We start from the raw sequence: 27,095 nt of genomic DNA, 5'->3' as shown, positions 1-27,095 counted from the left end.
GGAAAAGAGAATATGAGGAGACATAGGTCAAAGGATACAAAATTGTAGATACCTAGAATGATCAAGTATAGAGAGCTAATATACAGCATGAAGACTAAAGTTAATAAATTATATTAGAGATTTTTATTAAGTAAGCAGATTTTAGTGGCTCTTGTCACCAAAAAGGTAACTATATGAGATGATAGATACATTGATGTGTTTCACGACAGTAACCACTTACTACCTATATGTATCCTATAACATATTACAAACTCCAAATCTATACAATAAAATTTATTATTTTCTAAATAAAGTATCTGACAGTCTTTACTTCTACCAATTCTTTAGGTTGCAGTTGACACATTTTGCCTTCAGTAAATCATTTAAGACATTGCATTTAGTTGAGTTACACTTTCAAATCCCAACCACACAATGAACCTGTGAAGACTAGGTCTTAAAATCAAGATATTTACTACATTATTTATTAGAACCAAGATAAATAAAACTCATTATTCTTCACTGCTATGCCATGCCTTTAAAAAAAAAAAAAAAAGCATCTATTTTTAAATTCTGCTTCTCAGGTATCTATAATTAAAGAGTTTCTTGGTATATGTTTATATGGTAGGTAGAGACTGACGAACCAAAATGTCTCATCTCTAGTGTTGCAGTAGGTAAAGAGACTTTTTTAAAAGAGGAAATAAATTAAATTATCCATTTATTAGAATAAAATAAAGACATCCAGCCAAGGACCTTTCTCTTTTCTCCTGACTGTCTCCATTCCTTGCCATACACATACCAGGAGTGCTATTCCTACCTAATAAACTAAACAAGTTATATCCATATTGAGTTTTCCCCTATGCTGAAGATATATTAAAACTTAAGAATCTAACTAGGATCTCTTTAAGCATAGTCTATAATACATTTTAATATATCAAAATTTCAAAGGGCCCTTAGACTGAACGACACAATAACTCAATAACAAATACAAACCAGTTAAAGCTCTGCAGTGCTACCTCTGATGCAGACTGCATGACATCTTTTTAAAAATATAGCAAGCCCTACAAAACACAGCTATAAACAATAGAAAATTATTTTAAATGAGTATCTCAACTAAGGTCTTCCAGCAACACAAAACAGATTAATGACATGATACTAATATAAAATATTTTTAAAGTATGTTTTTAAACATATGCAGATTGCTATCAAGACTTAAACACAACCCTTCAATTACTTTAGCCACTGAATGTTTCTGACAGTAGCTTATCAAGACACATCCAATGCTGCAAAATTCGATGCCTCTTCTAAGCTGACTCTAGTTATGCAAAATTAATGGAACAGCAACTACAGACGCCACATAATCATAGAGTACCAAGGCTAGAAGTTACCACCTCAAGGATAAACACAACCTCTTCATCTCACAATTGAAAAAATGAAGTTCAAAGAGATTGACTCCTTCATGATGACCCAGCTAAGGGCTAAGATCCCCATTAACGTCTCCTGATTCTGTAGCTTAGTTCTGTTTCCTCATCAGCACAAGAAAACTAAAGTTAGTTTCTGGTTAAAATTACTTTTAAATCCCCTATATCTTTATGAGACTAAATTTTGTTTTCATTATTTAAATATTTTATAATACAAGATAAACTCAGTGCAAAAATGTAAAACATGAAAAGAAATAAAGTTCCAATAACCTTTATACCATAAAGTTATCACTTTTTTAAGCTTTAAGAAAAAATTAAATTTTAATAAGTTTAATATACTGTAAATCAACATATAGGGGAATATGTTACTAGATAAATTTCTTGTTCTAAAGGTTCCAAATCCCACAAAGTGTTTATCTACTTTCAAATCAAAATAGGACTTCAGGTTCTAACCATGGTCATGAAACTAGACGTTAAAATCTATTTCTACTATTAATGAAGAAAATATAAATAGAACATTCATGTTTATGGCCATACCAGCCTGAACATGCCCAATCTTACCTGATCTCGGAAGCTAAGCAGGGTAAGGCGTGATAGGCTTTAAAAAAAAAAGAAAATTTCATTCTTCAGGGAAGCATTAACTGAATTGGGCAGCAGGAGTGCAGATGACACAGTGGTGGCAGCAAGAGTGGAGGAATCCAGAGCAATCACTGCTTCCACACTGGTACAACTGCTCACTCTTTTCTCTATGCTTTTACAATTGATGATCAATAGACCAAACAATTTAAGGAAGCTTTCTTCCTACCTAACAACAAAATGGTGACATCACAGTAAATGAATTTAGGATAGCCAAGGGTCATTCAAATTTCAACAGATGCAGAATTACAAAATATAATCAAAGAAAGTTACCTATAACAGTATGAATTCCCAGAATGCTTTTACCAATATGTTTAGAAAAGACACAGAGAGGGGAAAAAAATCCACAAAATATTCTGAATCTTTAAACAAGTATGGCAACGGTTAAAATCAATGTGGAGAAACTACATCATATACAACAAACTTGGGATCTAGCTTCAAAAACCTCAATCTAGGAAAAAAGATGGTTAAATTAATGGTCCACTAAGTGTTACATGCTATATGGTGTACATGCAAAATGCCTATGGAGTTGTTCTGCTGGAATTCTTTCAAGCCAAATTTATGAGTCACATTTATTTAGTTCAGGTTAGTGAGGAATGAAAGGACATAAGTTTCACTATTTATAATTTCATTTTTGACAAAAAAAATTTCTCCATGTTACGTATTTCTGCATAATTAAAATTCTAGTAAAATTAAATCTCATTTAAAAGAACTGCCACCACTGAGGATATTCTGCAAACTGTTCCAAAAGTTGTCCAAATATATTTTGAACAACAAGGATTGAGTCCAGTAAAATGAGACACTGATTCTTATAAAAAGGAAAACATTCTATTTGGTTTTATTTTTTAGATAAAGCTTGGTAATTCAGTAGTGCTACCTTACAGGCATATGCAACCTAATGTAACCACTACATAATTCCTGTGTGTCAAACAGCACCCCCCCACACACACACAAAATTGGTTTTCTTTTAATCACAATCTAAAAAGGAAATAACCACAATGACATGGAACACACTGTGTATAATGTTTATACACATTATACACTCTGAGTTATTTTTATTTAATAATTTGTCTCTTAAAGAATTCTCATTAATTGGTCAGACATGCTTCTTACCCCTGCCCTTGAGGAAATCATGACTCTTTCCCCCTCAATCACTGATTTTTCTTTAAATGCCAAATGCTCATATTTATTATCATTAGTATTATTGGCTTCACAGTTTCCAAGTATAAAGAACATTAACAACTTTCTAATGCCCAAGAACACTCCAGTGGTCTTCCTAGGAACACCTGCCACATTTAAAATGTCAGTGCAGTTTTAATAGATGACACCATTTGTTTAAAAGCAACCCAAGTTATTTTCAAGACTGTTAAGTAAATGTCCACTGAGCCCTGTAGTTTCTCTAAATGTGTTACTAGGATTCTATAACCTATATACTTCAAGAGAATCTGGCACTATGTTTAAAAACTTCCCCTAAATGCTAAAGTAAAAAATCATTGAGCAACAGGCGGCTTTTCCTTATTAAAAACAACAATTTTCACACTTTTTGCTCTATGCATCTCTACTGGTAAAAAATAAAAATTGTCAGTCGGGCATGAAGGCTCACGCCTGTAATCCCAGCACTTTGGGAGGCCGAGGCGGACGGATCACGAGGTCAGGAGTTCAAGACCAGCCTGACCAATATGGTGAAACACCATCTCTACTAAAAAAAATACAAAAATTAGCCAGACATAGTGGCACCCACCTGTAGTCCCAGCCCAGCAGGGAGACTGAGGCAGGAGAATCGCTGTAATCCAGGAGGCGGAGGTTGCAGTGAGCCAAGATCGTGCCACTGCACTCCAGCCTGGGAGACACAGTGAGACTCTGTCTCTAAAATAAATAAATAAATAAAATAAAAATTGTCAGGCTTGTTCCCAATATATGTATACTTACTTATAAACTATATGTTCTACTATACTTAAAGGAATTACAAATACATGTTATAATGTATTTCAAAAAACCCAGACATTCTTAAAATGAGCAAAAACCCTCTAAATAGTATTTTCATCCTATCTCCCAGTGGATGATCTTGTGCATACCCTGGTATGCACATAATCCCGCCATGCTTTAGTTTCATCTGTCTTACTGTGGTAAAAATCACATAAAATTTACCTTTTTAACCATTTTAAAGTATATAATCCAGTGGCACTTAGTACATTCACAATGTTGTGCAACCATCACCATTATCCAGTTCCAAAACATTTTCATCACCCTAAAAGAAAATCCTATACACATTACGCAGTCAGTCCTCATTCTACCCTTCCCCGACCCCCTGGGTAACCATTCATCTGCTTTCAGTCTCTATAAATTTGCCTCTTCTGGATTATTTCATATAAACAGAAACATACATGACCTATTGTGTCTGGTTTCTTTCATTAGTACAATGGTTTCAAGATTCATTCATATTGTAGCTTCATTACTTTTTACAGTTGAATACCATTCCATTGTGTTGATATACCTTGTTGTGATGTATCCATTCATCAACTGATGAACGCTTGAACTGTTTCCACCTTTCGGCTATTGTGAATTGTGCTGCTGTGAACACCTGTGTACAAGTTTCTGCTTAAACACCTATTTTTCATTATTTGGAGTATACATCTAAAAGTGGAATTGCTGAGCTGGGCGTGGTGACTCACGCCTGTAATCCCAGCACTTTGGGAGGCCTAGGTGAGCGAATCACTTGAGGTCAGGCATTGGAGACCAGCCAAGCCAACATAGTGAAACCCTGTTTCTACTTTAAAAAAAAAAAAAAAAAAAAATTAGGCAGGCATGGTGGCAAGCACCTGTAGTCTGAGCTACTTGGGAGCCTGAGACAGAAGAATCACTTGAACCCAGAAGGCGGAGGTTGCAGTGAAACAAGATTGCACCACTGCACTCCAGCCTGGGTGACAGAGGAAAACTCCAGCTAAATAAATAAATAAATAAATAAATAAGGAACTGCTGAATCATATAGGTAATTCTATGTTTAACTTACTGAGGAACCACCAAACTGTCATCCACAGTGGGTGCACCATTTTACCCTGCCACCAGCAATGTATAAGTGTTTCCATATCTCATTTTATAAACAATGAATTGACCAAGAATACAATTTTACCCAAAAAACAAAATGGTCTATAATGGGCATGTTTTGGCAGCCTACCAACCTGTCCTCATACCTTTTTGCTGGAGGATATACCCTTGCTCTAGAAGAGTAGACTAATGCAGGCTTTTTTTTTTTTTTGCCCAATAATCACACCCCTAACAATTGTTAATTCGCCCAGGGATGGACTGACCAAGGAAGCCAATCTATTGGATAGTCAAAAACCAGGTTCTCTTTAGAGACTGTGACAAGGCTCTGGGAATAAAATGTCATATAAAGTTGGGATCATGACAAGCACAGTAGGAAGCCAATGTCATTTGCAAAATGAAATTTCAGGGGAAAGGAAGAAAGTGTGCAAAAAACATTAATAAAATAAGAAAAACTAGCCTGTACTGTACAAAGACAAGCAGTGGTGAGAGAGTATATATAATCTTGAATACTGACAGGTTATAATTTCATGAGACCTGCCTCGAATTTGTTTTCTGATCATGAGTATTCATAAGATTGTTTGCTATCATTTATTTAAAATAAACCCCTTTGTTGAGATACTGAGTGAATTTCTGATTCCTGCAACTAACAAGCTCCAAGCAAGTTCTGATTACCGTAACTTTATTGTCCTTGTTAGTTTTAAATAGCTTAAAGAAGTTATTTACTAGTTACTGAATTTAAGTAACTTGTATAGGAAATTTTAAAAGAATCTGTCAGTGTTTTTTAACCACACTATTATAGCCTTCAAAATCGGTATTTTCCCCTGAAGACTCAAAGATTCTTATGGGAAAAGACCTTAAAAGATGACCTTTTCAATTTATCCCTAGGTTCTGCTTTTCTAAATATATGCCACAGAATTATTGAGTTTTCTCTCTTAAAATAGAAAGCTGAATTCAACTATATTATGGCTAATAGAACAAAAATTTCACAATCATCTAGAAAAACACCCCTGACAACCAGTCACATCAAGATTCCCTTGATATTTCCCTACTCCAGAATTTTAGATTACCCATTCTATGAAACAATCCACTGTAAAATCTAAAATGTTTACCTCTTATTCTAGTATTACAAATACATAAAAGTTTCATATAATACAGACAAATTAAATAACTTCTAGTTAAAAACTAACACGGTAACGAACAACACACCTCAAATATACCCCAAACTACATGTATGTTAAACTATATGTATGCTATCATTTCATAGTAACTCCAAAGACACAGGACATGTCATTTTAAATTAATTCTAGCATCTACTCAAAATTATGAGTTTTTACAGAGAAAGTTGAGTACTATCCTCTACTGAAAATCTTTGAACAGACACACATAAAAAGGCAAGGACACACATTTTCTTTGAAGTCCTTCAATTCAATAAAGACAACCACAATCAAATTCTTAACCACTCTGTAGGCTTCTAAAGCCTACTGGCAAAACTCTAGACTGTAAAATTATACTTACAATCATACAAAACATTCTCATAATACCAAATATAAATTTATTTTATAATACAATGACTTCTTCTCTTTGGAAGTCTGGTATTATTAAAAACTGAACTTACATTTCTTATATGACCATGTAAAAACATGATTTTACCACTAGGTAACAAACTCGGACAACTCATCTGTAAACATAAGACTCCTCTTATATGTCTCCCCATAGCTGAGTTAAACGAACCATATGAATGATGGTATCACATATTTATCTTTTCTTTTGAAAATTTAAATGTTAAAAAAATCACTAATGCTATGTAAAATTCAGAATCTTGAAAGTCAAATAATGATATTAAAATTTTTCTACTATGAAAAGCACACTAAATTTTTCTCTGACATTTCCAAAGCAGGATAATGCTTGAAATTTCACCACTGATGTATCAACCAACCAGAAAGACATGATTCCCTCAAAGAGCTTATGGTCTCTTGTACACATTTACAGGCAATCATAACTACAACACAGCACACAAGGAGCAACTAATAATCAGTCTTGAAGATAAGAAAGATTTCTCAGAGAATATGATGTCCAAATTGCGAAAGGCTTCTCCCTTCGTAGAAGTAGCACAATAACTAAGAAAACAGGGGAAAGGTAGAGCAGGCAGTTAGGCATATGAGGAGGCCTAGAGTTAGAGAACATAATTCAGGAACTAAGGAAATCAAGATTCAGTTGGAATAGAATGTAGAGGGAGAGGCAGACAGTAAAAGACATGTTTAAAAATCATGCAGTGATTCATTTTAAAGAGTCGATTTTATTCTAAGACATTTACTCCAGCTACAGTATAAGAGTTCATTGGCAAAGTAAACTAGCACCACAGAAAGCAAATAAGTATGTTAAGTAATCCAGAAAACAGATGACAGTGGCCTATGGATGGATGGAAGGATGGATGGAAGGAAGGAAGGAAGGAAGGAAGGAAGGAAGGAAGGAAGGAAGGAAGGAAGGAAGGAAGGAAAAGAAAGAAGAAAGAAAAGAAAAGAAAAGAAAAGAAAAAGAAAAAGAAAAAGAAAGAAAGAAAGAAAGAAAGAAAGAAAGAAAGAAAGAAAGAAAGAAAGAAAGAAAGAAAGAAAGAGAAAGAAAGAAAGAGAGAAAAGAAAGAAAGAAAAGAAAGAAAGAAAAGGGAAAGGGAAAAGGAAAGGAGAAAAGAGGAAAGAGGAAAGAGAAAAGGAAAGGGAGAGGGAGAGGGAAAGGGAGAGGAAAGGAAGAAACTGAGTTGAATCAGTAAGAACAGTAGGAGAGGAAGGTGTAGTAAACAAGTAAGTAGTTGAAGAATACTTGGCTTTTTCTGGATTGGGCAAGTAAAAGACTCCCCCAAATTCGGGAAAAAATGTGATTATTCAGTATGAGTATGAAAGAAGAAATAAGTTCAGTTTCAGACATGTTCCATTGGGTATACTATGGGACATGGAAATGCAGCTATCTACTAAACAGCCTGATACTCAAGAATAATCTGAGTTGGTGACAGGCATTTCAAAATTCATCAGTATATAGATAGTAATTTAAGCCACAGCAGTGAGTGGGAACACCCAGAGAGAGCATGCAAAGGAAGAAGAACAAAGCCAATAACTGAAGCCTAAGCAGTGCCAAAAGTTAAGGGCAAGAACACAGAAAGGAGTCCAAAACCATGTATATAATACACTAATTATAATTAGAAATCTAAATAAAGTTTTTTTGTAGAAACAAAAGCTTAGCATCATACTGCCAGCTAAAAATACTTGGAAGGCAGTTGTAGAGTTCCTCAAATCTAGCCCAATCACCTTGATTTGGTAAATAATTTAAAATAAACTTTAACAATATAGTGAGATTCTAGATCTAAATAATATAAGCATCTTAAAATAAAAACATTATCTAGTTATAATCAGTGTCTCAAAAAAACACTACTGGCCAGGCACAGAGGCTCATAACTGTAATCCCAAGACTTTGGGAGGATCACTTGACACCCAAAGTTCATGACCAGCCTAGGCAACACAGAAAAGACCCTGTCTCTACAAAAAATTAAATAAAATTAGAAAGTTGAGGCAGGAGGATCGCTTGAGCCCAGGAGTTCAAGGCTGCAGTGAGCCATGATTGTGTCACTGTACTTCAGCCTGGGTGACAGAGTGAGACCCTCCCTTTAAAAAAAAAAAAAAAATCCAGTGAAGAAAGAGTTTGGGGAAAAAATTAAGAAATAAAAATTTAAATTTAAATTTAAAAAAATAAAGTCCAGGCATGGTGCCTCACACCTGTAATCCCAGCACTTTGGGAGGCCAAGGCAGGAGGATAGCTTGAGCCCAAGAGTTTGACACCAGCCTGGGCAACATGGCAAAACCCCATCTCTACAAGAAAATATAAAAATTAGCCACATGTGGTGGTGTGCACCTGTAGTCCCAGCTACTCGGGAGGCCAAGGCAGGAGGATCTCCTGTGCCCAGGAAATCGAGGCTGCAGTAAGGCATGATCACACCACTGTACTCCAGCCTGGGCAACACAGCGAGACCCTGTCTCAAAAAAATATAAATATAATAATGATAAAATAAAAGAAGATACTTCCAGTTTTTATTGTAATATTTTTCAGTCTCACATCTTACACTCATTGCCAATAAGAAAGTAACATGATCCTTCCCTCTAAGTTTAAGCATAATCTTAATTATGTTTTGAGAACCTTTAGTTAAAAAATATGAATGCGTTAATAATTGAAGGGTTGGGTGTGCTGGCCGACGCCTGTAATCCCAATACTTTGGGAAGCTGAGGAAGGAGGCCAGGAGTTCAAAACTAGCCTGGGCAACATAGTGAGGCCTTATCTCTATTTAAATTAAAAAAAAAAAAAAAAAATTAGCCAGGTGTGGGGGCACACACCTGCTACTCGGGCAGCTGAGGTGGGAGGATTGCTTGAGCCAGAGGGACTGAGGCTGCAGTGAGCCTAGATTGTGCCACTGCACTACAACCTGGGTGACAGAGTAAGTGAGAACCTATCTCAAAAGAAACAAAACAAAACAAACAAAATAAACTAAAAGGAATGATAATGTAAAACAAGTGAAAAATAGCAAAACAAAAAACAAAAAACACCTGAATAAAATTTTTCCAACATAAATGGTAAAAATTAAAGTATAAGGAAAAACAGATTTCTCTAAAATACTCTATATTTAAATTTATTTAAAAAGAAAACCATGTACTAGAAACTGGATTAAACTGATAAGCCACATAAAAAGAGCATATTCACCGTGGCTTTATTACAACACTATACAGCAAATCTGGTACAACAAAAATCCTTGAAATATCTATGAAAAATAGCTAACAAATACATAATTCCTTAGACTCTTAGAATTACCATTTCAAACCTAGTAAAAAAGTTTCATATCTTCTTGTGTGTCACATTCTCTCTTTTACCCATCCTCATGAGCTTTACCTCACCAGTAACCTAATCTTTATTTCTGTTCCAACCTCAGCAACACCTAATCATAACTAAAACAAGTAGGTAAAAGTTACCGTCATTCTTCAATTAAAATTCCTACTCTTCCAATTTCTGACTTCAACTTCTTTAAAAAAAGAAGTTGCTGAAACTGTTTTTTAAGGTGTAAGTAAAAGCTCTCCCAAGGTAATCCCCAGATAATCAAATTGCAGGCTTGGGGTTGAGTATTATAGGAAGAAAACATACCCAGTGCATATTAAAATTATATCAGAGACATCCACTTACAGTCATAACACTAACTGATACGGAATGGCCATCCTGCCATCCACAACTACAAAACTGGAGAAAATATACAAATAATAACTATTTCCAAACATTAGACAACAGACAGCCTGCAACTGTGATCTGTGAAAGAGGGCAAACAAACGAAATAAGCCCTATTATCACCCTCTCTTTCTACTTGGAAGTACTATCAGTACTATAGAACAGGGACGTGTGTTGCTGAGCAGAGACAGAAAACAGTTTGGGGAAGCTGTAGCAGCTAGAATTTGTGGGACNAAGGATGGATGGAAGGAAGGAAGGAAGGAAGGAAGGAAGGAAGGAAGGAAGGAAGGAAGGAAGGAAGGAAGGAAAAGAAAGAAGAAAGAAAAGAAAAGAAAAGAAAGAAAGAAAGAAAGAAAGAAAGAAAGAAAGAAAGAAAGAAAGAAAGAAAGAAAGAAAGAAAGAAAGAAAGAAAGAAAGAAAGAAAGAAAGAAAGAGAGAAAAGAAAGAAAGAAAAGAAAGAAAGAAAAGGGAAAGGGAAAAGGAAAGGAGAAAAGAGGAAAGAGGAAAGAGAAAAGGAAAGGGAGAGGGAGAGGGAAAGGGAGAGGAAAGGAAGAAACTGAGTTGAATCAGTAAGAACAGTAGGAGAGGAAGGTGTAGTAAACAAGTAAGTAGTTGAAGAATACTTGGCTTTTCTGGATTGGGCAAGTAAAAGACTCCCCAAATTCGGGAAAAAATGTGATTATTCAGTATGAGTATGAAAGAAGAAATAAGTTCAGTTTCAGACATGTTCCATTGGGTATACTATGGGACATGGAAATGCAGCTATCTACTAAACAGCCTGATACTCAAGAATAATCTGAGTTGGTGACAGGCATTTCAAAATTCATCAGTATATAGATAGTAATTTAAGCCACAGCAGTGAGTGGGAACACCCAGAGAGAGCATGCAAAGGAAGAAGAACAAAGCCAATAACTGAAGCCTAAGCAGTGCCAAAAGTTAAGGGCAAGAACACAGAAAGGAGTCCAAAACCATGTATATAATACACTAATTATAATTAGAAATCTAAATAAAGTTTTTTTGTAGAAACAAAAGCTTAGCATCATACTGCCAGCTAAAATACTTGGAAGGCAGTTGTAGAGTTCCTCAAATCTAGCCCAATCACCTTGATTTGGTAAATAATTTAAAATAAACTTTAACAATATAGTGAGATTCTAGATCTAAATAATATAAGCATCTTAAAATAAAACATTATCTAGTTATAATCAGTGTCTCAAAAAAACACTACTGGCCAGGCACAGAGGCTCATAACTGTAATCCCAAGACTTTGGGAGGATCACTTGACACCCAAAGTTCATGACCAGCCTAGGCAACACAGAAAAGACCCTGTCTCTACAAAAAATTAAATAAAATTAGAAAGTTGAGGCAGGAGGATCGCTTGAGCCCAGGAGTTCAAGGCTGCAGTGAGCCATGATTGTGTCACTGTACTTCAGCCTGGGTGACAGAGTGAGACCCTCCCTTTAAAAAAAAAAAAAAATCCAGTGAAGAAAGAGTTTGGGGAAAAAATTAAGAAATAAAATTTAAATTTAAATTTAAAAAAATAAAGTCCAGGCATGGTGCCTCACACCTGTAATCCCAGCACTTTGGGAGGCCAAGGCAGGAGGATAGCTTGAGCCCAAGAGTTTGACACCAGCCTGGGCAACATGGCAAAACCCCATCTCTACAAGAAAATATAAAATTAGCCACATGTGGTGGTGTGCACCTGTAGTCCCAGCTACTCGGGAGGCCAAGGCAGGAGGATCTCCTGTGCCCAGGAAATCGAGGCTGCAGTAAGGCATGATCACACCACTGTACTCCAGCCTGGGCAACACAGCGAGACCCTGTCTCAAAAAAATATAAATATAATAATGATAAAATAAAAGAAGATACTTCCAGTTTTATTGTAATATTTTCAGTCTCACATCTTACACTCATTGCCAATAAGAAAGTAACATGATCCTTCCCTCTAAGTTTAAGCATAATCTTAATTATGTTTTGAGAACCTTTAGTTAAAAAATATGAATGCGTTAATAATTGAAGGGTTGGGTGTGCTGGCCGACGCCTGTAATCCCAATACTTTGGGAAGCTGAGGAAGGAGGCCAGGAGTTCAAAACTAGCCTGGGCAACATAGTGAGGCCTTATCTCTATTTAAATTAAAAAAAAAAAAAAAAAATTAGCCAGGTGTGGTGGCACACACCTGCTACTCGGGCAGCTGAGGTGGGAGGATTGCTTGAGCCAGAGGGACTGAGGCTGCAGTGAGCCTAGATTGTGCCACTGCACTACAACCTGGGTGACAGAGTAAGTGAGAACCTATCTCAAAAGAAACAAAACAAAACAAACAAAATAAACTAAAAGGAATGATAATGTAAAACAAGTGAAAATAGCAAAACAAAAAACAAAAAACACCTGAATAAAATTTTCCAACATAAATGGTAAAATTAAAGTATAAGGAAAACAGATTTCTCTAAAATACTCTATATTTAAATTTATTTAAAAGAAAACCATGTACTAGAAACTGGATTAAACTGATAAGCCACATAAAAGAGCATATTCACCGTGGCTTTATTACAACACTATACAGCAAATCTGGTACAACAAAATCCTTGAAATATCTATGAAAATAGCTAACAAATACATAATTCCTTAGACTCTTAGAATTACCATTTCAAACCTAGTAAAAAAGTTTCATATCTTCTTGTGTGTCACATTCTCTCTTTTACCCATCCTCATGAGCTTTACCTCACCAGTAACCTAATCTTTATTTCTGTTCCAACCTCAGCAACACCTAATCATAACTAAAACAAGTAGGTAAAAGTTACCGTCATTCTTCAATTAAAATTCCTACTCTTCCAATTTCTGACTTCAACTTCTTTAAAAAAAGAAGTTGCTGAAACTGTTTTTTAAGGTGTAAGTAAAAGCTCTCCCAAGGTAATCCCCAGATAATCAAATTGCAGGCTTGGGGTTGAGTATTATAGGAAGAAAACATACCCAGTGCATATTAAAATTATATCAGAGACATCCACTTACAGTCATAACACTAACTGATACGGAATGGCCATCCTGCCATCCACAACTACAAAACTGGAGAAAATATACAAATAATAACTATTTCCAAACATTAGACAACAGACAGCCTGCAACTGTGATCTGTGAAAGAGGGCAAACAAACGAAATAAGCCCTATTATCACCCTCTCTTTCTACTTGGAAGTACTATCAGTACTATAGAACAGGGACGTGTGTTGCTGAGCAGAGACAGAAAACAGTTTGGGGAAGCTGTAGCAGCTAGAATTTGTGGGACGGAGTATCAAAAAGGAAGAAGCAACACAGAAAGACAAACAATGCTATCTGCATAGAGGTCCTCTCGAGTCTGGCTGAATATAATGCTGCACACATACAAGATGAGACTCCACAAACCAAGCAAAGAACAACTACCAAGGAGCTATATAAAGAACAACTAACAGTGTCCTCACAAGGCTAGAAACATTCAGGATTCTATCAACCATAGTAAATTACCTCTTTAAACAAGGTATCACTAAGGCCATACTACAGAAGGTTAACCAAGATCTAGAGAACAGGCTACTCTGTACTTCCCCTAACAAAGGTAAGCATAAGCCTTAAGAGGACCAAGTTTATCCCCAAATTAACTGCCTGTCAGAACAAATGTCAACATTTTTTTTTTTTTTTTTTTTTTTGAGACGGAGTCTCGCTCTGTCACCCAGGCTGGAGTGCAGTGGCCGGATCTCAGCTCACTGCAAGCTCCGCCTCCCGGGTTCACGCCATTCTCCTGCCTCAGCCTCCCGAGTAGCTGGGACTACAGGCGCCCGCCACCTTGCCCGGCTAGTTTTTTGTACTTTTAGTAGAGACGGGGTTTCACAGTGTTAGCCAGGATGGTCTCGATCTCCTGACCTCATGATCCGCCCGTCTCGGCCTCCCAAAGTGCTGGGATTACAGGCTTGAGCCACCGCGCCCGGCCAAATGTCAACATTTTTTAAGGGAAGAAAACAAAACCCTGACCCTCAGCAACATATGTACAATGTCTATAATCCAGTTTCCAAGATTAGTAGACATGTGTGAAAATTCTATCATAGCACACCACAGAAAATCTTGCCTGAGAGGGTCCTGCACGAATTATTAGTCTCCTCTGGCTACATTCAGATTTTCCCTATGTTAAAATCAGAGAATAAAGAGATAAACAAAAGCAGCTTTCCACAATAAAAGAAATAAAAGTTAAACAAAAAGACTCCACTGAAAAGTGAGACCAAAAAAAAAAAGAGAAGTAGGTCACAAGACAGATCTTCCCATGTATTACTATACATTATAATATCTGGTAACATGAAACAACACAAAAAACGGCAAATATGGTATACTCTTCTTACTAATATGTAAAAATACAACATTCCTAAACCTACTTGTGAAATAATAAAAAATAAATATATTGGTCTCTACTCCCAGTTCTGGGCATAGAGTTCCTAAAACTCTTGTAAATAGGGATACTAGAAAAATCTTTGTTCCTAATAGTTGGTCTTTGATCTCAGTTCCTGACACACAGCTCCTAAGACCTCTACAATTTTCTGAGTGACAGCAGTGCCTGACAGAGTTCCTGAATCCCTTAGAATTTCCTGGATGACAGGAGACCCTTTTGTTCTAATAAATTCACTCTGGGTGGAGTCCTGGGTGGAAGATGGTCATTATAAAGAGCAAGCCATCATTACAACTTACAAGCCCCAACTCTTGTATGCTCTGGGGAGGTTAGAGGAGCTGGAGATTGAGTTAATAATCATGCATGCCTGAGAAATAAAGCTCTATTTTGAAAAACCCCTAAAAGACAAAGTTTAGAAGCTACTAGATTGGTGAACACATCTACGAGCTATGAGGGTGGCCGACCCAAACTCCACAGGAAAGAGCTTCTGTGCCTGGGACCCTTCCAGATCTTGCCGTACATCTCTCTTCATCTGACTCTTCATTTGGATCCTTTGAAATATCCTTCATAATTTTTTTTTTTTTTTTTTGAGACGGAGTCTTGCTCTGTCGCCCTGACTGGAGTGCAGTGGCGCGATCTCCGCTCACTGCAAGCTCCGCCTCCCGGGTTTACGCCATTCTCCTGCCTCAGCCTCCCGAGTAGCTGGGACTACAGGCGCCCGCCACCTCGCCCGGCTAGTTTTTTGTATTTTTTAGTAGAGACGGGGTTTCACCGTGTTAGCCAGGATGATCTCGATCTCCTGACCTCGAGATCCGCCCGTCTCGGCCTCCCAAAGTGCTGGGATTACAGGCTTGAGCCACCGCGCCCGGCCTATCCTTCATAATTAATTGGCCACAATAAATAAATAGCTTTCCTGAGGTCTGTGAGCCACTCTAGCAAATTACTGAATCTGAGGAGGGGCTGGTGGGAACCTCCAGTTTGTAGTCAAGTCAGACAGAAACTGTGGGTAATCTGATGACCTACCATTTGTGATTGGCTTCTGAAGTGGGAGGCAGTCTTGCAGGATGGAGACCTTAACCTGTGGGGTCTGCACTAACTACAGCTAATGTCAGAATATTGAATGGAATTGTAGGACATCCAACTGAGTCAGAGAATTGGTCAGTGGGAAAAATCACCACAAATCTGGTCACAGAAGTGTTGAGTGTGAGTACAGAGAAAAACAGTTGAGGTTTCCTATAGATCTGGTGTCAGAATTGAAGTACTCAGACAGAGCGAGTATAGAAGGAAAAAAGTTGGTTTTCTGTACACTTCTATAAAAAATTACCAAAATTAAGTTTCTGCAACTAAAAGCTAAGCTTCAATTAGTGTCAAAATTGTAGATAAGTAATTGTTTCAGATGGGGTTTATTGCTAAATAAGTCTTTCTTACCATATATAAGGAAACAATTATTGTTTCTCTATTCAGAATTTAGATCTGGTAACTTACATAAACACAGCCCCCAAACCAGAAAGAATACAAACAAGAAAATACAATCAAACATCCCACACACTAACACATATTCATTCAAAGATAAACTCCTCAATATATCAATCACTAAAGAACCATGAGACATAATTCTGACAGTGTTATTCTGATATCCAAGTTCAAAGAAAACTAAAAGCAGTCAATTAGAAGGAAAGTCTTATTTACTAAAGAAAGGTACTATAATAGCAGTGACTTGTGAAAGCCAACAAAAACGAAGAAGATAATAAAAAGTCACAGAACTTAGAAAAGAACATAGAAAAGAAACAGAGTATAAGAACACAAAAAACCAAGCAGCCCAAAATCATTTACCACAGGAAAAAAACAGACCTACTCTGGCAATGATGCCAGAAAAGTATTACTTCATAACCTCTGTCAAAAGATGAACCTAAATCAAAAAGGAAAGGTTAAGTGTGGCCAGCTATGGTGGCTCACACCTGTAATCCCAGCACTTTGGGATGCTGAGGTGGGCAGATCACTTGAGGTCAGGAGTTCAAGACCAGCCTGGCCAACATGGTGAAACCCCATCTCTACAAAAAATAGAAAATTAGCCAGGTATGGTGGCACATGCCTGTAATCCCAACTACTCAGGAGGCTGAGGCAGGAGAATCGCTTGAACCTGGGAGGCAGAGGTTACAGTGAGCTGAGATGGTACCACTGCACTCCAGCCTGGGTGACAGAGTGAGACCCTGTCTCAAAAAGAAAAGAAAAGGTTAAATTATACTTGGGTACAAATATACTTGGATTACGGCAGACAGTTACTTTTAGATACCATCTAAAGTAGTTGAAACAAAACAAGTTGATATTCAAAGGAAAAAGCAAAAACTTCACTTAATGTTTTGATTAGTCAGTGGGTTTACTCTACTTACAAGCAAAACTTACATATTTTAGAGCAGCAGTCCCCAATCTTTTTGACACTGGGAACCAGTTTCCTGAAGTACAATTTTTTCCACAGACTGGGTGGTGGGGGTTCACGAGGGGTGGTTTCAGGATGATTCAAGCACATTACATTTATTGTGCACTTTATTTCTATTATTCTTATTATTCCATTGTAATATCTAATGAAATAATTATACAACTCACTATAATGTAGAATCAGTGGGAGCCCTGAGCTTGTTTTCCTGCAACTAGAAGATCTCATCTAGGGGTGACAGGAGACAGTGACAGATCATCAGGCATTAGATTCTCATAAGGAGAGTGCAACCTAGATCCCTCACATGCACAGTTCACAATAGAGTTCATGCTCCTATGAGAATCTAATTTCACTACTGATCTGACAGGAGGTGCAGCTCAGGGAGAAGCAGCTGTAAATACAGATGAAGCTTTGCTTGCTTGCCCGCTGCTCACTGGTTGGGGACCCGTTTTAGAAAGCTACCTCTCTCCTTCCATTAATCTTTGTGCCAGACTAGAGGGGTAAATCTGGCTATTATCCTACAGCCTTTTCTGGTGAGTTGAGAAGGTATACCAAGCATGAGTTTTCCTCAGTAATCTTTGACTTTAATATACCTAATGCATTCTAAAATACCCCAGAGTATTCTTTTCAAATTATCCAAATCCTCTATTTGAAATCAAGCTATAGCCATAGTTTTATTTCACCAGTTTATTCTTCACAAATAAGATGTTCTTTAAAATAGTGAACATGAAAGTATTTCATTCAATAAATAAAGCAAATTACTTACCTATAATGCTGGTTCTGTAACAAATAAAAATCAGATAATCAGATAATCAATAACAGAGCTTAACCTCAGGGTAAACAATTCCTGACAACTGAGTCCCCAAGATCTGCTCCATGGGGTTTCTCAACACAGAAACAAACCCAAAAGTCCATGAAATAAGTCCTCATTGGATGAGGTAACCAAGTACAGTTCAAACTAGTAATTAAAAGATAGAAGTTTGATCCTATTTAGTAATTCATTATGTTACTTAAAATTAATAATTTAAAAATCTTAATTACGAGTTAGGAAATGGGGACTGTATAACAGTACCTATCCTGTCTACTTTCAAACTGTCATGATAGTCAAACGAGAAACTAATGAAACTGATTTGTAAATTATGAAGCACAATACAAATGTAATCTTATTCAGGGCAGGATGACTCCTCTAGTGATTTTTAAGCAAGATTCTGGAGTTTTTCTGGTCCCTTGAAAGAAATTACTTTGACCAACAGTAAAAGTAGACTCTCAATAAGTAAATCTCCAAGAACTGATTAAGATTTTCTCTATGCAGCTTCCAAAATTGATTAAATATCAAATGTTTGTTTAATCAACTATGAAATAAGCATGGTGCAATAGAAGGACATATTATAATTATTTACTATCATTAATATTTTCCAAAAACCAAGTTTAACACTACAATTCTTAGAAACTGTTTAATGTGGCTTGAAAATAATACGTTCACCTGCAGAGTACCTGAGCAACACTCTTAGATGAGCAATAACTATCTTACAGGTTCATTATGTAGAAACTTAAGAACTGGTATAAATGTTAGCAATCTGTTATCATTAAGTTAATCTTTGTAAGATCTCAAGAATCTAGAATCCCTAAATTTGACTTTTCACCCCCTTATCTGTTCATGAAATGTTATAATACCAACAATCCTTAAATGAAGATACCCAAGGTCTTTCAAACAAATTTATTTAAGTAATGTCGCACAATGATAATTCAGAGGCAGTTGACCAAATCACATTTTCATTTAGAAGTTTATTTTCCAGTGATTACGTTTTGAATTGGAAGAAATGCTCTGAACATTAAAGCCTAAGACCTAAAATCTTCCACACTTGCGCTTCCTGGAGCCAGACCTTCAAAATTTAGAGATCTGTTTCAGTGCTCCTGTTTCAAAAATTAGCAAGAGGTCAATTCCCAAACAGAAAGGGCAATCACAGTTATGTAAACAATCTCATTCAGGGAGGCTATTTAAGCCAAAAAAGAAGTTATTAGGTACTGTATTATCTACCACTTTAACAGATTCTATCAACCCTGAAGATCAAAGAGCTTTCAAATAAAGAATATTTCTTTTGATCCTCCACCCCTAATCTTTCAGAAGTCATGTCTAATAAAATAATCCACAGATGGAATCTTGCCAGAGAAAAAGATATTCTCTGGTTCCTTTCTCACAGTGGGGTTCTCCATTTGTAAAAATAAATATATAAAAGAACACTGTGGATTTACACGCTAGAGAAGAGGGATGGCATCTAGACAGGCATCAAGCTAGTACCCAGAACATCCACAGATTTGTTTCCCTGGTCTATTGCCTAACTTATCATAAATTACATCTAAGACTAGGACTCTACACAATACTTTTGCAAACATTTACAAGTGATCAGATGACCTTATATGGGATATCTTTGCACACAAGACAGATAAACTATAAGCTGAACACTAGGATAGAAGGCTGTTGATCACTGTTAGCTTGGAGGAAAAATTTCAACTAGAGTAACACAGAGTTATGTCCCCCTGGCTCTAGACAAACAACTATGCCATGCTCAGTATTTTCTGTTAACAACCTACTTTTAAAACTGGCTATCAGGAAGTATTCATTCCCTACTGGTAGAGATATTCATATTTAGGCTGGGCAATGCTCAACCTTGGTTTCAAAAAGCAATTACCTGGAGAACTTTTCTAGCATAGGGAGAATAAGGAAGAGAAGTAACATTTGACAAGGTATATACACGTGTGTACAGGACAGTAATAAACCATCTCCTTCAAGTGCCTTTTTTTAAACCCAAGTGCTTTTTAACATCATTTTCAAACTGCCAGAAATTTACTTGAGACTTGAAAGCACTAGACAGATGTCATGATGCTATTTTAGCAATGGCAACTTGGATTAAAAAGAGCCAACATTATATCCAACCATCTCTTGGCTCTAGACAAAAAGCACAGGAATGAAGGTATAGGGGAGGAAAGAGAGACTATACTGAAAGAGATTAGATCTGACATGATCAAACACCCTCTCCCAATTTTCCTTAAATTAGCTCTGAGATGCTAATCACGATACTCCATCTCACTTCTGATTTGCTTCCTTTGAAAAAAACAAAAAAGATAAAGTTTCAAAAGTGCTATCCTGGCCCGATGCAACGGCTCGTGCCTGTAATCCCAGCATTTTGGGAGGCCAAGGCGGGCAGATCACTTGAGTCCAGGAGTTCAAGATCAGCCTGGACAACATGGCGAACCCCTGTCTCAACTAAAATTACAAAAAATTAGACAGGTGTGATGGTGTGCACCTGTAATCCCCAGCAACGTGGGAGGCTGAGGTGGAAGGACAATCTAAGCCTGGGAGGTCAAAGCTGTGGTGAGCCATGACTGTGCCACTGCACTCCAGCCCGGTTGATAAGAGTGAAACCCTGTCTCCAAAAAAAAAAAAGTGCTATGCTTCAAATGATCTGGAGCAAGGCAAAAAAGGAAGAATCAGTAATTTGTTTTCCCCAATGTCACCCAATGAAGCATTAATTTGAAAACACTGTCCTAACAAAGCAACTAGCATCCAAATTCCAAAGGACTCTCTATATCTTAAGGAACGCATGAAAAATAAACATATAAAAGCACACTATATTAAATGTATAAAAGCACCCATTAAGCTGTATTGTTCTCATCCTCAAAGGGTTATGAATGTGGAATATCAATGTTATGACTGTATCTTTAGATAACTGTTTTATGTGAACATCATCCTTCAGAATTATTATCAGGCAATCTCTTACAAAAGTAATACTGTAGTGAATTACTAGAAAAAAAATTTCCACAATCAATAACCAGTCAAGATTAAAACAATAAAAGCAAAGAACAGAATATATATCATTTTATAAAATTCACATTTCTTTAGTTTTTGGTATTTTCCTAAGACATATGCTCTCCTTCCCTGCACTGCAGATGAACAGGTCTAGTTTTAAAAACTGATACTAAGCCAGGTGCAGTGGCTCATGCCTACACCCAATACTTTGGGAGGCTGAGGTGGGAGGATCAATCGAGCCCAGGAGATTAAGACCTGCCTGGGCACCATGGCGAAACCCTGCCTCTACAAAATACAAAAAAATATTAGCCAGGCGTGGTGGCATGCGCCTGTAGTCCCAGCTACTTGGGAGGCTGAGAAGGGAGGATTGCTTGAGCCCAGGGAAGTCAAGGTTGCAGTGAGCCACGATTGCACCTCTGTACTCCAGCCTGGGCAATGGAGCGAGATGCTGCCTCAGGAAAAAAAAAAAAAAAAAAAAAAAACTTTTAGTATATATGAACAGCAGAACTCAACTTATTTCTAATACAAAAAAAAACTTCATTTATGAGTTGTTCTGCTATCTAAAATTAGACTTCAAATATTCCAAATACTCGAGACTCTAACATTTTCACAAAATTGTAAAATGCTCAGATGACATGAACTATCAAATACAATATTAAAATAGTATTTCAAAAGAGCAGAAGAAAACTTTTCAGAAGAGAGGCCTATGCTGAAAGATCACTGTATTACCATATACAAATCTAAACTATCTACAATGTATGGCAAAAATAAAAATATGTCCCCACAACCAGGATTTGATACTTTGATTTGACACATACTAGGGTCTGGCAATTGTCACAACAAAACTATTAGAAATGTTCCTCAAATCAAAGTATTTATGTAGTCTATATAATCTGATTGTGGTATTAAATCAAAAGCCTACCCTGTAGGAGTAAAGGTAATTAACTTATTACATAAGTCTGTCTTTTACCGTTGCTAATCATGATATTTAAGAGCACTGTGTGTTATAGTTCCTTTCAGGATTATCTAGACATAGTAAGCTCCAAATCTTGTGTTACAGCCCTGAATATAGGAAATCTAAGCAAGTAATATTGTGAAAATTTTGGATACAGAATTCTTTATTTAAAACAGTGACTTAGCAAGGTTGAGAGCTGGTAATATTTTAAGATACAGTCTTCCTTTATATTTAGTATCAGGAAAAGCTATGTCAAATGTTTTATGTAAACTATCCAGTAGACTAACTCTTGCTAATATGTTAATTACAATATACTGCATAGTGTTAATAGTAATATCCACTTCTCTAAGTCACAAAAGTCAAAGATGATGCATAAAGCACATTTTTTAATAAAAAATTTTAATTCGGAATTAAATGTAAGTAAGATAAAAGTAGGTATCAAGCCTGCCAGACTTCACATATCTGGATGATATCTAAGCACTCATTAATTGTTCTATGCTACCTAGAATTATAAATCAAAGCACACTGTGGTAACTCGATGTGTTTCCATTTTATAAATTAACTAAAAATGATATAAAACATATTAAAACAACAAAAACGCTACCAACCATGTCTTTTCTAATTGAGACAAGAAATATCAGAACTGGAAAGACCATGCTGTCATAGAACACATGTGTAAAGTTGAGTTTAAAAGTCTTTTTTTGGAGTTTTTCTAAGAGTTGAGAAAATCATGTTAAACCTAAAATTTTAGTGAAAACATTAATTTTAGCTGTAATAAAAACACCATGAATAGACATTTATGAATAGATACCGAAAAACTTGGGGAATAATAAACAAAGCAGAATTCATGGTTACCATATTTACACATACTCTTTGTTGTGTTTCAGTGCCACATGATCTGATTCAAAGTAATAAACATCAGGATCATCATCTTCCTCTTCTGTAATGTGCTGACTGGCACTCTCTTTGGCAGATGGCAAATGTCCAATATTGAGTCTTGCCTCGGAGGGCAGTTTACTTAGTCCTTCACTTCCACAATTTTGAGAGTCACAACATATCCCTTTTTCATTTTGAGAAATTTCACCAGGATTTGTGGGAGACTGACTTACATTATCACTAACAGTTGCATTTGTTTCATTAGGACTAAGATTATTCTCCTCAAATTGTCCATTTTCTCTGTAAGGAGAACTGTTTTTAGTAGGACTACCTCTGGTAGGGGCTGCCCTTCGTGGTGAGGTTCTCAGAGTATAACGATGTTCTTGAGGTTCTGATAAAGACATCATTTGAGTTGAAACACAGTCTAGAACAGAAGATGGTTCAGGTTCTCCGGAGGCTGGCATACTCTCAAGACTTGTGTCCAGGTTGTTACTGGTGTTTTCTTTACACTGCTCTTTTGAGGCACTGCTATCTCCCACCACATCTACTTCCTCCTCAGAATCCCTTAAAGATGACTGAGTTTCAGAAAAGGGCCCTGCAGCTGGCTCAGTAGTCAGCTGATTAACATGTTCCACAGGCAGGCAGGCAGCTACTATTTTGTGGTCCTCCAACTTGACCTGCACTTGTGAATTTGTGCAAGGCACGTTATGGTCTATATAACTGTCCTCCTTCCTACTATCAAGGAACACTGAAGTTTGGGTATCCGAATCCCCATTTTCAGCTACTGATTTTTCCTGTAACACATAGGAACCAATGCTATTTTGTTTAGTGTTCCCATCAGGCTGACAGTCATCACAGTTTATAACAGCTGAATCACTGTCATCGACACCATTGACAGCCAAATAGCCTGTGATTTCTTCAACTACTGCAGAATTAAGAGGCCCTTCCTCACTGACATTCACCTTTTTAATTTCCCTTTTCTCACAATCATCCAGTATAAGACATCGACAAGCTCGTTTAGTCCCTTGAAAATCTGCATCATTGTCCACTACTGTACTCCTCTGTTCTACTGACTCCTTGTCTGATTTTATAGGTGAATCTTCTTCTGAACTGTTTGGTGCTTCAGATCTAAGACAACGCTTAATTCTTTTTAAAACTGGTGAAACAGGTTCTGTTTGCCTTCTCTCACAATTTTCTATAGCCTGTCTTTCTATGTTATCCTTTTCTGAAGAAGAAAGTCCTCTTTTCCTAGGGCTTACCCATGATTCTCGGGTACTCTGCTGTTTTAAATCAGTGGTTCTCCCATTATTATTTCCTTTCTGAATTGGCACAGGCTCTGGTCTCTTCTTTGGTGATCTTGATCGTACTTGAGAGTTAGAAGAGATTTCTTCAGGATGCGCAATGCTACGATTCCTTAAAGTTCTACCACAAAAAGATTCATCCAAGCCGTTTAACCCCACTGTTGATCTTGTAACACGAGTAGATCGGGAAGCAGCCATACTATGGCAAGTCCCTACAATACGGTCATCATGATCCACTCATTGGGAAACCTTCAAAAATGTAAACAAAATAATGAGAAAAAGGTAACAGTTAATATACCTAGAACGAAAGTATAAAGCTATAACTTTTTTAATCCAAGTATACTCGGACGTTATGGTCTATATAACTGTTTATATAACTGCCAATATTAAATTATGTGACAAAAATTCTTTAACATTTCCAATAATGATATAAATTATAGCTAACAAGTATACACACTTAATATATTCCATGAGTCTTTCTATATGACTTACATACATCAACTCACTTAAGTCTCATAACAACTCAGGTACTACTATCATCCCTACTTCACGAATAAGATTAAGGCACACTCTGAGTAATCTATCCAAGGTCACAATTCTAGTAAGTGGCAGGGCAGGACTCTAGAGACCATACCTGCCTCACTGTGTATTTGCCTCTCAGATAGGCATAAAATACCCAAAAAATATCTATCCTAAAGATGTGATTTCATTTTGGTCATTAAAATAATAATCTTCAGCCGGGCACGGTGGCTCATGCCTGCAATCCCAGCAGTTTGGGAGCCTGAGGCAGGAGGATCACGAGGTCAGGAGTTCAAGACCAGCCTGACCAACATGGTGAAACCCTGTGTCTACTAAAAATACAAAAATTAGCCAGGTGTGGTGGCACACACCTGTAATCCCAGCTACTGAGGAGGCTTAGGCAGGAAAATTACTTGAATCCGGGAGGCAGAGATTGCAGTGAGCTGAGATCACGCCACTGCACTCCAGCCTCGGCGACAGAGCGAGACTCCGTTTCAAAAACAAATAAATTAAATAAATAAATAAATAAATAAATAAATAAATAAATAAATAATCTTGAACTTATATAGCAGCTATCTTCCAAAAACTATTCCAAATCATTTCTCCTGTTCTTTTCAAAATGTATCCTATGTTATAGGAAAGGGGCAGGCTCTCCTCTTTTTAATTTTAACTTTTGCCAAAATGAGCTTAGATCAAATCCCTTAGTAACTAATAATCTGGGCATCCAAAAAATTTTGCTTGCAGTATTTTCATAACTAAATAGATAAAAATCACAATGCTAGCTTGCATTGGCTAAGAATAAAACAAAGCAAACCCAAGCCTTCCTAGTCTCTAAAAAGCCATAAATTAGTAGGTGAAAGGTAGTGTTCCAAAGACCAGAAAAATGGCAAAGAAGCCTCTGAAGCAAATACTCACATTTAAGAAATCAAGACTACTCATATAATCCCACCCTTTCCTTCTTTGAACTCCTGTGTATAGCATATGCCAGTGCCAGTTTTAATGTGTGGTTTGGGAGATGAAAAGGTATTCTGGTGTGGATGCTTGAGGTTTATATGACAGAAATATAAGGGATATAGAAAAATGCCTGGATTGATCCATTTGGGTAAACTAGTGAGTTGGTGATATTTTCCAGAGGCTCTCCCATCAAGCAAAATAAAGGAGCTGTTAACATTTGAAGTCTCTATTCCCCTGCTCCTCTTCTGTTTAGTTTTCACAAAGTACCCTGTCATTTTACTGCCTAACTTTGAGTGAGATGCAGGATGATTAGCTAGAGAAAGAGGCCAGTGGTGGCAATAGTGCCAAGTTTCACAGTCCCTTCCTCCTGCCTTTGGTCATCAACAGTCTCCCTTCATATGTAAACCTCAAAATGCCATTCTGACTCCTCTCCCTAAAAATCAAACACAATCTCTCCTTTGCTTCAACAAGAAGTATCTAATAGTGGAAAGGCTGGAAGAATTACAGAAGACACAGCAACATGCTACCACATATAAAAAAGAAACACTAAAGGAAATAATCTCCCTGTTCCTGCCTGCTGACAAGTGAGAAAGTACCCTGTAAATATTTAAGTGGGCTGAATTTAGTGTTGTCTCCGAGTATGGCATACTTTTAAATTTTTAATTAACAATTTTTTAAAATGTTGTAAGAATCACAAAACCAGCCCTGGAATTAAAGCATGTTTATTTGTTCTAGAGAATTTCATAGCAATCAAGTGAACAATGAGTACGAGACACCAATCAGAACTTAGAAACACATTTCTTACAGTAGTAAACTTTTATTGTTTTGGGGATTCCTTAAAAGAACTGCTGACATTTAATTCTCATTTGCTAATAAATTATCATTAAGATTAAATCTTTCTGTTTTTTTCATGGGTAACAAACACTGAGTGTCCCATAATTTTCCACTTTTAGTTATAAAACATTTAAGTTAAACTTCAAATGATGTTTTAGAAGAACACAAACTGGCCAGGGACAGTGGCTCATGCCTGTAATCCCAGCACTTTGGGAGGTTGAGGCAGATGGATCACTTGAGGTCAGGAGTTTGTGACCAGCCTGGCCAACATGGTGAAACCCCGTCTCTACTAAACATACAAAAACTAGCAGGGCATGGTGGCACATGCCTGTAATCCCAGCTACTCGGGAGGCTGAGGCAGGAGAATCACTTGAACCCAGGAGGCAAAGGTTGCAGTGAGCCAAGATCACGCCACTGCACTCCAGGCTGGGCAACAGAGCGAGACTCTGTCTCAAAAAAAAATAAAAAGAAAAGAACATAAATTGAAATATATGAAAAGCAACTTGTTTCATGTATCCAAATCTGGCACTCTAAAATGTTAAGATTACTTATTTTTAAATATTAAATATGTACGTAAACACACAAAAAAGCATAAGATTAAGTTAATTTAATAAATAAAATGCCTACGAAATCTAATCCATATTATCTTTAATGCAAATTTAATTATACTCATAATTTATGGTTCA

General features: G+C 36.7%; 1 protein-coding gene across 1 annotated transcript in view; it reads right to left on the bottom strand.

The window, feature by feature from the left end:
• Positions 1-27,095, bottom strand: part of ZZZ3 (zinc finger ZZ-type containing 3) — a 132,558-nt gene that overhangs the window by 53,212 nt on the left and 52,251 nt on the right. Inside the window, exon 5 of the mRNA XM_017877404.1 lies at positions 22,796-24,351. Coding sequence (XP_017732893.1) covers positions 22,796-24,300 — 1,505 coding nt within the window. The 5' untranslated portion in view covers positions 24,301-24,351. The remainder of the gene's footprint in view (positions 1-22,795; positions 24,352-27,095) is intronic.

This window comes from Rhinopithecus bieti, unplaced genomic scaffold (genome assembly GCF_001698545.2).
Source record: "Rhinopithecus bieti isolate Rb0 unplaced genomic scaffold, ASM169854v2 scaffold_10654, whole genome shotgun sequence".
Classification (NCBI taxonomy): domain Eukaryota; kingdom Metazoa; phylum Chordata; class Mammalia; order Primates; family Cercopithecidae; genus Rhinopithecus; species Rhinopithecus bieti.
Note: the sequence above shows the minus strand (reverse complement) of the source record. Positions and strands in the feature narration are given on the sequence as shown.